At 35.7% G+C, this 14,817-nt stretch overlaps 1 protein-coding gene across 1 annotated transcript; it reads right to left on the reverse strand.

Moving 5' to 3' along the window:
* Positions 1–926: 926 nt before the first annotated feature.
* LOC100809529 (phospholipase A1-IIdelta) lies at positions 927–2,987 on the reverse strand. Its single transcript, XM_003540937.4, has 2 exons — positions 2,141–2,987; positions 927–1,749 (listed from the first exon to the last, which is right to left on the reverse strand). Exons 1-2 carry the CDS (start codon positions 2,667–2,669, stop codon positions 1,019–1,021), a joined length of 1,260 nt encoding a protein of 419 aa, XP_003540985.3. The 5' UTR covers positions 2,670–2,987; the 3' UTR covers positions 927–1,018.
* Between the last annotated feature and the right edge of the window lie 11,830 nt (positions 2,988–14,817).

The raw sequence follows: 14,817 nt of genomic DNA on the forward strand, positions 1-14,817 counted from the left end.
TAAAAGCAATAATCAGATGTGGGCTATTGTTAAAGCATCTATGCTTAAAAAAATAATTGATGTATGATAGTGAAATTTATTTAAGAGATGTATAACAAAATGTGAAGTTGAAAAAAATAAAAATAAGTATGATTTGACCTAAAGATGTATAAAAAGTAAGCAAGGGAGATATGATGGGTTTGAAATAACCTAATGAAATATAAAGAATAGAATGTAAAATATCAAGTTTATTGATTTTTTCATTCAATGGCATCACGAAAGCATAGCCTCAAAATTAAGATAACAAAGGGGATAAATTATTAATATCATTATACATTTATTTCTTTTATATTTATCACGTTTTTCTTTTCATTTTTGTCACATCACTTATTGTATTAATTTATCAATTTCTTTCTTTTCTTTAACGTTTTCCTCTCTGACGTCTTGTTTGGTAACATGAAAATAGGGTGAGGAGAGTGGAAATAAAATGAGTGAAAATAATGTTTTCTTACACATTTTTATTTCTCTTTATTTCTTTTCAACCAAACTTATTTAAATTTCTTTTTCTCACCTATCTTTATTTTTTTATCTATTCTATTTCTTTTCTTCCTGCCTAATAGACTCCTACTCTTCTTTTCTTCTGTACCCATACATCTTAAAAATAGGATGTACACTTAACTTTCTTCCAAAAGAGATAAGTATTGAAAGTCAAAAAATTATGAATCACACAAAAGTATATGGTCCAGGTAATGAAATACACATCATAATCACGATATATCCAAGAGCATTGAAGAATAACAAAACAAAACAAAAAAGGACAATGTCATTATGATACATTCATTTTTTTTTTTAACATGAACATTATACATATATCAACACCCCATTCGGTCTAACTTAATCAATTAAACATAAAATATATAAATTTTTATTTATTTTCGATTCTCACATAAAATAAATCTATTATAGAAGATTTAGATTTGAATAATGTTCCATTACATGAAGAGATTAACAGTCCTACTAGATCCAAGCTTAAAGCTAATCAAATCTCTTCGAGCACAGGCACATCCTCCTCATCTGGCGCATCCAACACCCACTCCCCATCCTCCCTCTTCACCATCCCCTTATTCTTCTCCACCCACCACGACCCTGGCACGCCATATTCCTCCTTCAGAAACTCACACGACTTATTCACCAACGCCACACTCCTCTTCACCCTCATCTCAAACTCCTCCTTCTTCCCATTCCACCCCGCCACCACATGCAACATCGCTTGCAAGTTATGCCAATCACCCGGGTTCCTCGAGTCCTTCAAGCTCGGCGACTTCCTCGTGTCTATCACCAGCTCCGTGCCCATGTACTCATACCCTAACAACTTCCCCGGGTAGTGTGGGATCAAATCGATCACGTTCTTCACGTGCAAAACTTTCAAGTTCGGAAACATGTTGAACCTCTCGTTGAAGGCCTTGTTTCCGACCTGGGGGGACCCGAACACGATGGCGGTGACCGGGACCTCCGTTACCCCGTTTTCGACCAGGTCGAAGGCGCTCACGATGGATAGGGTTGCGCCGAGGCTGTGCCCCACGATGACCAAGCTGGGGTTCTCAGAGCTGTAATGTTGTAAGAGGGATTTGACGTGGGCTTGAAGCTGCGTTCTTGCGCTGGATTTGGTAAAGGGGGATTTTGGGTTGTCAGACGTGTAGATTGTGAGCCAACCCGACATCACCTTCGGTTTTCTCGGGTCGTCTTCCTCGTCACTGCTGCTGCTACTACCTGTAGTAATTAGAGTAGATTGAATTGAATATGAAGCTGGTTAAAAGTGGACTTTAAACTTTTTGGACAAAAATTATAAGTTTAATTTTCACAGTTCACAAACTATAAGTGTTATGCTTGCATGTCAAATTTTATAATAAAAAAATATCACTACTAAAATAATTATAAAAAAAATAATTTTATCATTCATGAGAGAAATTCTTGAGCATCCTCTAAATTTAAATAGTTTTAGAATCGTTATTATGTTTTTTTTAGGATATAATTTTTTAGTTTTCTCCTTGTTTATTCCAAAATTGTTGAAGTCATTATTATGTGTCTTCATCACATCACGGACTCACGGACATAGGTTTAACTTTTGCAAGATAACGAGTTTCATGGTTCATGCCCTTACCGTCTTTGTTTCCATCCTTCAGCTCTTTGAGGCTCTTAGCACTGAGCAACCCGGAAGCATCCACCTGCCCAGCCCCAAAGACGTTGATCCACTCCATGTCCCTGGTGGTCCCTCTCCACACCACGTAGATCTCCCTCCTCCCGAGTTCTTGGGATCGCGAGTCTGATGTGACGGCGATATAGCCAATCCAGTTGGACTCGCGGTCCCAGGCCTCGCGCGAGAGCGAGTGGAGGAGGAAGGCCTCGGGGACGGTGACCCTTGCGGTGGCATAGAGGAACGCCGCGACGTCATAATTCTCGGGGCAGTCCAGCATGACCTTGCGGAAGAAGGAGGCCTTGCCGTAGCGGCTGGCGCCGCAGTAGAGCGAGTTCTTGTCGTTGTTGAAGGCGTCGTAGGTGGCTTGGATGAGGTCCCCGCACCGGAGGATCAGGGAGCGGAGAGAGGGGTGGAGAGGGTCTAGTAGGCCCGCCCAGTTGTCGCGGCCCAGGAGCTCGGCCCACGTGGGCTCCGTGACGTCTGTGGCGGCCATTGGAAGAAGAAGAAGGGAGTTTGTGACTGTGTGTGCGTGGTGGGATGAGGAATTGAGAGAGATATATGAGAATGAGATAATATGAATAATGACTGGCTGGTTTATGAAAGGGTTGTCATGGATATGGATGTGGTTGACCCACCATTCATGGAGTATATTGTCTGTATAGCTACATGGCTGTTCTCGATTTCACATGTGCCCTTTCTCTATCCATCCTCTTCGATTATAAGATAAGAATTTATTTAGATTCTAATTAAAGTGTTAGTTTAATCATAATGTCTTAAATTTAAAATTTGTATATAGAAAAAAAAAATCGCGATTAAAAGGAATGATTTTACCATCGGTTATTTAATAGATATTACTCGATGAATAAAGTTTAGATTATTTTGGTTTAATTAGTAGTTTGAGGTCAAAATTCTTAATACTGACAGAGGAACATTGTTGACATAATAATCACCATGACTCTAGTTGAAGTATCTCAAGTGAAAAATATATCTGACCTCTTAAAAAAGGTATTTTTTTACTATTATTTAGTTACAAATGATGATATCATTGTACTTATAAAAAAAATGATGATATATATCACTTATGTAAGTTTATTGAATTTTTTTATAATAATTATTTTTAAATTATATTTAACTAAGATGATTTTAAAAATATATATTAATAATATGTGAAAATTAAATTCATTAATAATAATTTTAAATCCCTTTTACAGTTTACTGCATCCTTCTATTAATTCTCTTATGCAGTTATGCTAGATAAGTTTTGAATATGCTTATTATGGTTCAAGGCATTCGATATTTTTTTTTATCAAATACTAAGAAGATTTATTTATAGGAACGTTCCTATAAAACAATGCCTTACAAAATAAAAGTTAACAAATAATTAGAAAATGTTATCTAAAATAAAGGAAATGCTTTAACGTGTTAAAACATTATTCGGCTTTCTTTCTTAGTCAATCACTGTGTGTGTTTTTTTCTCATTATTAGCGTTAACAAGATTATATTCATCAGCCTTAAATATCTTTTTTCCCCCGGTAAGTTAGTATATTTTTCAGTTTTGATACGTGTAAGTTATTTTTTTTCTAATTTTGGTGTGATAAATTTGTGTTTTTTTAATTTTGATTCCTATAAATATAAATTTTGAAGAGTATAAATGGAAAAGTTAAAATGAAACTAAAATTAAAAAATGTAAACTTACAGAATTAAAAATAAATAAAAATATCTTACAAAAATCAAAATTAAAAAAACATAAATTTATAATAAACTTACGGTGACCGAAAATAAAAAATACTAACTTACATATAAAAAAACAATTAAACCTATTCATTACTCAATTTGTTAAAAAGGTTTCGTAGTAAATTATTTTATATTCTTAATTAGTTAATTTTTATATATATATATATATATATATTATTAGGAATAATTCTCCAAAGACTACCTCGTTGGACGGAAAAAAGGAAGGCGAAAGCCTATCTGATTTTTTCTATATCGAGATTAAGACATAGCTACTTTGCTTTTACCCTAGTCAAGACAAAATGAATTCCTTATCAATAGACACTAGTGGATAGAATTTTAATTTGTGGGCCATAATTTTTTATTTTAAAAAAAGGACTTTTACTCTAAAAAGATGAGAAAGCTTATGGTGAGGGCAGAGATGATAATAATAAGGTTTTGTATATTACTAAAAACATAATTTTACACTAATTTTTGCTTATGCCGTTTCAATCCTTGATCAGGGTGTGGATAGTTAATATCTACTCAATATTCTATATTAATTGATTAGTGATTAGCATTTATTGTAGGGTGATTAATTTGGAAGGATAATTTGACTCCCACACACCTACTTGTCTCAAATAATAGAAAAATATTTGATAGACATTAATATGCTATCCAACATCTAGATATTAACTATTCACATATTGTATGATAAGGTTTATGATGTGATAAAAAGAGAGATAAAGAAAAATAAAAGGTATTGATAAAATGTATAAAATTATGAGTTGTTCATGTACCACTACTCATATATAGAATAACAACAAGATATTAACTATATGCACATTATACCGTTACAAATTCTATTTTTTATTATTATTTATGCATATACCTTATTTAATAATAAATATTCTATTTTAGCCTTTTTAAAATATAGACATAAGAGAAAATATGCTTTTGGGCCTTGTAAGAAAGAAAAATGGGTTCTAATAAGTGTTTTGCGAAAAAAACCTCTAGTTTCAAGAAGAGTCATTTTGGGCCTTGACCTAGGGTGAGCACAATTGTTTTAAGAAAAGCCAACTCAAGTTTTGTTTGAAACTTAAATCATCCCTCTTGCTATCCTTTCTTTGGTGCCTTTTCGGGAAAAAATGTGTTGTCGGAATCAATATTTTAAAAACTGACTTGATGACTTACCTGACCAAGGTGGAGCTATTTACTCGATCGCAGACATTTCTGGAACACCTCTAACAGAGGGACAAATAGTCCATTTTAAAAAAACTTATTGTCAACCTCTTTCAGATATGAATATACCTGATTCAGAAGGGAAGAACTTGCATCAATATCTCAATTTCAATTCAAACATGGGTTTGATTCACACTCCATGTTCTGAGAAATATTTACCATCCGAAAAAAGGAATGAATCAAAGATGTGACATTTTGTGTTAGATGTTTTAGACTAGGCATGATGGGTGATTTAGTTTTAGTTTTCTTATATACATGCTTAGTATTTAGTCTTAGTTATCAAACAAGGTAGACTAATGAATTGATCTCAAAGTTTCTTAGAAGCAATGAGTTTAACATAGTGTAATCAATTGCAAAGTTTACTAATTAATTACAAAAAGCAACAAAACTTACTTCTACTTGAAATTTGGCAAGAATCGTCGAATTAATTGATTACCAATTTCAGTAATCAATTACATAAGCTAGTTTCAGAAGAAGGAAGTCTTTGTGGCTCAAGATAATCAATTACCACATTTAGTAATCAATTCAATTTCGTCTAAAAACTTTAGGAGCTCTCTATGTCAAAATAATTGATTACCAGATTTGATAATCGATTATTCTAGAACTACAGAAACTTGAGAAGTTCTCTATGAAACGAGATAATCAATTATCACATTCTGTAATCAAATACCATGTTTATGGAAATGAATAACAATGAGGGATTTGAATGAGTTAATCGATTACCATGTTTGTTAATCAATTAAATCAGTTTTAGCTGTCAAAATTATAAATACCCTTACTTATTTTTTCTCATTAGTGACTCTTGATATGATTTCATCTTTTAGAAAACACATTCTAAAAGTCATCTATGAGAATTACTTTCCATTTCTTTAAGAGATTCAAGTTGATAAGGATTCATTCATTCTTCATCATAAGTTGATAGTTAAAGGAAGAGCTTGAAGATGTTGTGATCGGCACATTAAGGTGTATTCAATCTAATTTTGATTTCTTTCTAGATTTCAATCTTGGTTAGGGTTACCAAGGGTTTGTGTGAGTTGATAGGGTTTCAACTCCTAATCCTTCTCTTGTAAGGTTCAAGAAAAAAGTAGAATTTAAGGGAATTGCATGTGCATAATGTTTGTATTTGGTTCTCTATTAGTGGAAGTTCTAATGGGTCTTAGAACAACTGGATGTAGGTGTTCTTGAAGATTGAACCAGTATAAATTCCTTATGTGATTCTCTTTTTCTCTAAACCTTAGTTTTGTGAATCAATCTTGGTAATTGAATTTATGTGAAAAGGCCAAAAACTATTTTCATATATTCTTGTATTCATTTTTTTCATTTTTTGATAATCTTTCTTAACAAAAATTTTAGAAAACATTGATTACATGAAGGGGTATGTCTTAATTGAATCTAAATAATGATTAAGTAAAAGTTTTGAAAATAATCTATTCAACCCCCTTTCTATATTCCTGGTTATTCCAACAATTGGTATCTAAAGCTAGGATCTTGAATATTAATTAAGGTTTTATCAAAAGTCTTTGAATATGGTCGGGAATAAATTGCCATTTATGGAAGATGTATCCATTAACAGACTTCTACTCTGTTGTAGCATGAACTATCCTTTTTGGAAAGTTTGAATAAATTTTTTTTATTGAATATGTTAATATAGGTATTTTGCATGCAGTAGTAAATGGTTACACAATTTCAACTCAAGTTGTTGATGAAAAAACTTTAGAAAAACCCTTTGAATCATGGTTTGTAGAAGAAGTTAGAAGAGTTAAATATGACTCTAAAGCTATGAATATCATTCACTCATTTTTGAATTATGATAAGTTTTCAAGGTGTTTGCATAATGACAAAGGAGATGTGGGATTTCATTCAAGTAAGTCATGGAGGTACTCTGAAAGTTAGAAAAAACAAGGAAGAATTCTCTTATTCAAGAGTATGAGGCATTCCGGATGCAACAAGGAGAAACAATTGGAGATTCTCAAAAGAGAAACAATTGAATAATCTTAAGGGCCTTGGGAAAGTGTTTGAGGAAAAAGAGTTGAACATAAAGATACTAAAGTCCCTCAATAGAACATGGCAACCGAAGGTCACGACAATCTTTGAGTCCAAAGATCTTACCTCCATCACATATGTTGAGCTACTAAAAAAATTAAGAAAATATGAAATGGACATGATTAGGATGGCTGAAGAGGAGGCTAAGGAGAAGAAGAGTAGAGACTTAGCACTAAAACCCTCCATACCATCTAGTGATGCGAGTGAAGAAGAAAATGCAGAAGGTTTCAAGAGCTAGAATCTAACATTAATTGTTAGAAAGTTTAAGAAACGATGTATGAATGAGGAGTTGAACCTTTGTCTATAGAGAATACACTCAACTATTAGTTTTGGATAGTGTGCATGAATGAGGAGTTGAACCAATTTAAAAGAAACGATGTATGAGAATTGGTATCTTATTCTAAAAACACAAACATCATTGGCACTAAATGGATGTTTAAAAATAAATTGCATGAACACAATTTGATCACTAGGAATAAGGATGGGCTAGTAGCCAAGGGATATAACTATCAGACCCTAATTTCATCTAGGGACTATATTTCACTGATCTTTTAATTCTTGCTAGTCGACTTACGACATAGAACGCCAGCTACAGTGTGAACCAAGGAACCACTTGGTGTTTCAATCGGGAAAACAAAAGATACCAATGGAGGAGGGAAAAAGGGTCTTTTCCTTGCTTTTCCTAGACCCCAGCTTGCCCAGGACAACATATGGCTCGCCTGGGCCATCAAATAACTTCATGGTTAAGAAATTAGCTCGATTAGGCGAGCTCCTTACTTCAAGGCTAAGGTTCAGCTCGCCTGGGCGAGCTGCTACCGCCCCAAAGTGTCCTTTTGCCTATAAATAGCCATCCTAGGGGGGGTTTTAAAGGGTTAGAAGGTTCAACATTGAAGGATATTAAGAATTTGAAAGAAGAAGAAAGAAAAGGAAACGAAGCCGAAGCGCTACCGAATCGTGACCATGATCAATCCCTACATCATTTCTTGTTCTGTGTTTTTCCTACGACAGTCGGTTAGTTTTATTTTTAAGGATTGAATGTGATCTATGTACCCTTAGGGGTCCCCCTTGTTATTATGTGCACATTCATCTCCTCCATCTACCATCCCCCTGGTACCTTCTAGCGGTGTATGCTTAGCATTTTCAGTGATTTTTTAGAGAGTTGCATAGAGGTGTTTATGGATGATTTTACTGTTTATGGATCCTCTTTTGATGCATGTTTGGATAGTCTGGATAGAGTTCTTAATAGATGCATTGAAACTAACCTTGTGCTGAATTTTGAAAAATGTCACTTCATGGTAGAACAAGGTATAGTTTTAGGGTATATCATTTCGAATAGGGGCATAGAGGTAGACCCTGCAAAAATAGATGTTATTTCACAATTGCCTTACCCCTCTTGCATGCGAGAGGTTCATTCTTTTCTTGGTCATGCAGGGCTTTATAGGCACTTTATCAAGGATTTTAGCAAAGTGGCCCTTCCACTATCCAATCTGCTGCAAAAGAAGGTGGAGTTTGATTTTGATGACCGATGCAAAGAGGCTTTTGATTGCCTCAAGCGTGGGGTGACTACCACCCCTATCATTCAGGCACCTGATTGGACAGCCCTATTTGAGCTAATGTGCGATGCATCCAATTACGCATTGGGGGCTGTCCTTGCTCAAAAGATTGATAAGCTACCTCGGGTGATCTACTACGCTTCTAGAATTTTGGATGCTACCCAAGCAAATTACACTACCACAGAGAAGGAGCTATTAGCGATAGTTTTTGTTGTTGAGAAATTCCATTCATATTTACTTGGTACTCGTGTTATTGTTTATACTAACCATGTAGCTCTGAAGTACCTGTTGAAGAAGGTTGAATCAAAGCCTGGATTGATCAGGTGGATGCTTTGGCTCCAAGAGTTTGATATGGAGATCTGTGATCGGAGCGGTGCACAGAACCTCGTGGCTGACCACCTGAATAGGATTGAGCATGCGTCTGAGGAGTCACCCAATTGGGATGATTTTTCGGATGACCATTTGTACATTCTGTATAGTATTTCTGATTCCTTCCTCACTCCTTGGTTTGCTAATATTGTGAATTATTTGGTTGCTTCTGTTTTTCCTCCCTTAGCATCTAAAGCTCAAAATGATAAAATTAAGAGCGATGCTAAGCATTATATTTGGGATGACCCCTATTTGTGGAAGTTGTACAGTGACCAAGTTATTAGGAGATGCATTCCAGACCATGAGATTGACTCAGTCCTGCAATTCTGTCATTCTTCCGCACCAGGTGGCCCATCTTGACATACAGAGGACAACTCATAAGGTGCTTGACTGCGGTTTCTATTGGCCCACCATCTTCAAGGATGCGTGGAGAATCTGTAGCACTTGTGAGCCTTGTCAGAGAACAGGTGGCTCACCTTCATGGAGACAACAGATGCCTCATCAACCCATGTTATTCTGTGAGGTGTTTGATGTTTGGGGTATAGATTTTATGGGGCCTTTCCCTGTCTCTTTTGGTTTTGTTTATATTCTCCTTGCTGTTGATTATGTTTCAAAATGGGTGGAAGCCAAACCCACCAGAACTAACGATGCTAAGGTCGTTGGGGATTTTGTTAGATCTAATCTGTTTTGCAGGTTTGGAGTCCCTAGAGCCATTGTTAGTGATCAAGGCACCCATTTTTGTAATAGATCCATGTATGCCTTGCTCAAAAAGTATGGGGTCGTGCACAAAATTTCCACACCATACCACCCCCAAACTAATGGGCAGACTGAGATTTCAAACAGGGAGAAAAAAAGGATCTTGGAGAAGATTGTGCAGCCGAATAGAAAGGATTGGAGCACCAAGCTAGATGATGCTCTTTGGGCGCATAGGACTGCCTACAAAGCACCCATAGGAATGTCTCCTTATCGGGTTGTCTTTGGCAAGGCATGTCATCTTCCTGTAGAGATAGAGCACAAAGCCTACTGGGCTGTAAAGACCTGTAACTTCTCTATTGATCAGGCTGGAGAGGAAAGGAAGTTGTAACTAAGTGAGCTAGATGAGATCTGGTTAGAAGCCTATGAGAATTCCAAATTCTACAAGGAGAAGACCAAGAAGTTCCATGACAACTTGATAACTAAGAAGGACTTCGTGGTTGGACAAAAAGTTTTATTGTATAACTCTAGGCTCGGACTCATGAGTGGTAAGTTGAGGTCAAAGTGGATTGGTCCTTTTGTGGTGACTAATGTTTTTCCTTATGGTACAGTTGAGATCAAAAGTGAGTCCACAGATAATAGCTTCAAGGTCAATGGACACCGGTTGAAACCATTCCTCACAAATCCCTCCTTAGTGGATGTAGTGGTGGAGGAGACCTCTTTACTTCATCCTACTTCTTTTTCGCCATGACTTAGGGAGTTTTCTTTTTCTGTCTCCTTCTTTACTTTTATGGCACTTTTCCAAATTTATTGATTGTTTTGATTGTTCTTTATCTTATGATTGTGCTACATTGAGGACAATGTGTTGTTTAAGTGTAAGGGGAGGGGAGATTGTTCTTTAATTTTGTTGGGTATTCTAGTTTAATTTTATTAGTTTTTTTTCTAGGTTAATTTTATTATTTCGGTTTTATGTTTGTGTACAACATTGCATGTTCCCCTTTGAATTCTCCACGCATCCTTGAAGATGGTGGGCCAATAGAAACCGCAGTCAAGCACCTTGCGAGCTGTCCTCTGTATGCCAAGATGGGCCACCTGGTGCGGAAGAATGACAGAATTGCAGGATAGAGTCAATCTCATGGTCTGGAATGCATCTCCTAATAACCTGGTCACTGCAACTTCCACAAATAGGGGTCATCCCAAATATAATGCTTAACATCGCTCTTAATTTTATTAAAGAGAACAAGGGAGGGTACATCCTTTGTGGCTCTTTGGTTGTAAAGATTTTACAAGGTTATTGGAAATCTCAAGAACCGTGGGTTGCTTGGGGACTAGATGTAGGAACGGGTCATTGCCGAACCAGTATAAAACTTGTGTTTGCTTTTTCGATGTGCACTTTTTATTTTGGCTTTACTTTTGTCTAAGTTATTGTTTCTGTACTTTACTTTCTCATAACTTAGTAGTAAAGCCTAATTGAATCTAGTAATATTAAAAAGGATAAATTTTAATTAGTCAAGACACATTCATAATTAATTCAACCCCCCCCTTCTTAATTATTCTGAGGCCACTTGATCCAACAGTCCGGGGACTATCATTTGCTAACATTTTGATCATTGCTAGCCGAATTGAGCTTCTTGACACCAGTTACTGTGCAATACGAAAGGTTTTTTGACGTTTTGGTAAAGAATGCAAAAAATACCCAAAAAGGAGGGCAAAAGGGTCATTTGGAAGCCTTTTTGACCCCTGGCTCACCTGGGCCCCCAAAAAACTTAGGGGTGAAGTAACCAGCTCGCTTGGGCGAGCAAGGTTACTTTAGGTTGAAGCAACAGCTCGCCTCGGTGAGTTACAGATCAACCAAGTCCCCTTATTCCTATAAATAAGCGTGAGTGGGTTAAAGGAAGGGGTTCAACCTTCACATATTGAAAGAATTGAATGAAATTAGAGAGAAGAAGAAGAAAGAAGAGAAAAACAAGGTCAAGGCGCTACCGAATTGCGATCGTGATCGACTTCTACCTCATTCTTTGTTCTTCATCCGGTTAGTGTTTGTCTTTAAGGATTTGGACATGATTTATGGACCCTTATGGGACCCTCTTTATTGTTTTGTGCATCTTCATCTCCTTCTCCTATCATCGGTAATCACTTTTCTTTTGTAAAGTAAGTTTTAACCGATAATTGGTGCCGCAAGTTATCTTTAAAAAAATTGAAGGTTGATAAGCAAAAAACAAACTAAAACCAACTCATAAACTTCTTCATTTCATCTAATATCGCTTGTGATTGTTTGAAGGTCCAATGCCTTAACGATTCTCTCATCTTCTCAAAAAAATCAAAAGATCGTTTCAAGGTCCAACGCCTTAAAAGACTCTCTCCATTTTTCGAAGTTTAAAACATTGTTTCAAGGTCCAATGCCTTAAACGACTTTTGTTCATAATTAAAATCAATCTTTTAAAAACATAAAAATAATTTAACATACAAACTTTTAGACTTAAAGAACTACGTAGGTCTGATTTCCTCATTGCACCTGAGGATACGTAGGAGCAAGGGCAACACTCTTGTTGACCCCAAAAAAATAATAAACATAAAAAAGGGAAAATACATAATTTTGAAGTCATGTTTTACACACTCGATTAAAGGTTGTCGTCCCTTATGACGAGCGCGTGGGGGGCTAATACCTTCCCCATGGATTAACAACTCCCGAACCCTCATTTTCAAAATCCGCAGACCTTCGTCTTTTTGGTTTTTCTAAAATTTTCTTCAAATAAACGTTGGTGGCAACTCCGCTCGTTTTCTCCCTTAGAGACAAACATTTTGGCCTATTATTTTGTCCTTTTTGCACCCCCACTAAAGGGTAGGTTGTGACATTCTCCAAACCAGAAAAGATATTCCAATTTGAATTATAGATAAATGAATTTCTTTTAAGTTTTGACCTTCTTGAGACAATTTAGATTAAATTCAAGTACCAACTTGTTGAACCCAAAGTGGTATGAATTATGAAGGCATGTTGCGTAGTGGATAAGAGGGTGTTTTTAATATCCAAAAAAGACTCACCAATACAATGGGGGTGGTCTGCAACTTCAGGCCAAGTTGACAAATTGGTGTATGAAAAAGCCAACACAACTTTCATTGAAGATGAGCTAATGTTAAACAAGCTCATGAACATTGATCCAAAATCTTTTAGAAAGTTGGTGCAGACATTCTTGGAAGCCAATAGACATGGTTAATGGGAATGATCAAAATAGACTATTGAGAGGCTTAGGAAGTTGTATTCAGAGATGGAAGACAAAATTGAAGGCATGAATGGCCAAAGTTCATAGCTATTGTTAAAGAACATACAATAGTCAAGAGAAGTTGTTTTTGTTTTCTCATTTTTGAGATCAAGTCTCCTTTGTGCATTTCGAAACTCCAAATTCTATGAACAAATAACGGTTTTGGTTTAAAATTGTTTGCTTAAATTATTTTCTTGCACGAAAAGAATTTTATCATGAATACAAACTTATTCAACTTGATAACATTTTTTTTTAGAAAAGGCAGGAAGGGTCTACAAGGATAGATACATCCTAATTAGTTGGCACCTAACTACCCTTGCACCCAAACCCAACCTTAAATATCATTGATAATAAAAATAAGAAGACAATAACAACATCTAGGGAGGAAAAACAAAACTCCCAAAATGCTTAAACCTATAGGAAGGAAAACTAAATCTATTTCTATAAAAGTCCCCTAGGAAAAAAGAAAGGACTAAATCCCACCAAAAAGATCTACAGGTATGAACTGCATAGTTAGCTAATTTATCTACACAAAAGTTGTCTTCCCTAAAAATATGAGAAATTATAAATTGAATAAAATCGATCCTATACAAGAAATTTAACCACCTATTTCTAATTTTGAAGGGGACAATATTTAAGTTGTTGAAAACCTAAACAGTCAAAAGGGAGTCACACTCTAGCCAAAGCTTCTACCATCCCTTAGATAAGGCCATTTCTATGAACATAATTGCACCAAAAAGTTAAGTATCAAGGGAGGTTTGAACACCAAGGTAGATAGCAAAACTACCAAGAGTGGCACTGTTGCAATCTCTAAAAATCCCATTAGTTGTAGCTTGACCAAGATTTTCGCAAGAGGCCCCATCGAAGTTTCACTTCACCTAAGAAGGAAGAGGAAGTCTTTGTTGTGGTCTAGATGCTTATGGTGAAGCCTTAAGGAAGTCTTTCATTTTGGGATTGGAAATCTCATATTCTTAAAATAAAAAAAAGAACTACGAAACTGTGAACAAAAAAACATTGTGACTTCTATTTTTTTGAATTGGGTAAAATATGTTTTTGGTCCTTCAACTATCACCCAGTTTTGTTTTTAGACCCTCCAAGTATTTGTTGATTAGTCTTGGTCCTCCAACAATATTTTTGTTTTAGTTTTCATCCTCGTTGTCCATCTCCTCTGTTAAGTTATGCCACGTGGGTATTTTAATTGACACATCATAATTAATATTAAAATTTAATTAAAAATTATATCAATTTTAATTTTTAAAACATTTAAACTAAATTAATAATAAAGGGTAAATGGTCTTCGTTTAATAGAAACCTATCCTTGATAGCTTTTTTTTTTTTAACCCTAACACAGAGACATAGTAGAAGAGGTGGTTGCAACTCATCGCCATGCTCATAGCTCCGTTGTTATAGTCATAATTCTCTATTGTTGTAGAATGTCGTTTCAAAGAAGGTGATCGAGAGGAATCATTAGGGTCCTCGAGGGGTGTGCAGTCATCCTCGTCATTGACCTCCTTTTTTGTGGATTGGATGAAATGCAATTGTAGAAGTAGAAAGGTGCTTGTAACTTCTCATACTTCATGGAACCCATGAAGGCTATTTTGGGGTTGCCCAAATTGGAAGGTAAATTTTTGGTTTTTTGCTTTTGTGGTTAGTATATTTTTTTTTTTTTGGAAAATTTTAGAGGTGACTCCATTGTTCACATTTTAGGTGGACTAACGAGGACCATGGTGAGATTGATGTGGTTGAGCAAATGGTTGCTAAACCGGTTGTG

This window comes from Glycine max, chromosome 12, assembly GCF_000004515.6.
Source record: "Glycine max cultivar Williams 82 chromosome 12, Glycine_max_v4.0, whole genome shotgun sequence".
Taxonomy (NCBI): Eukaryota; Viridiplantae; Streptophyta; class Magnoliopsida; order Fabales; family Fabaceae; genus Glycine; species Glycine max.

Excerpts from the sequence above, each read along its gene's own strand:
- LOC100809529 (XM_003540937.4), bottom strand. The coding sequence starts at position 2,669 with ATGGCCGCCACAGACGTCACGGAGCCCACGTGGGCCGAGCTCCTGGGC. Across the intron at positions 1,750-2,140 it reads GAAGGATGGAAACAAAGACG|GTAGTAGCAGCAGCAGTGAC; the intron begins GTAAGGGCATGA and ends TAATTACTACAG.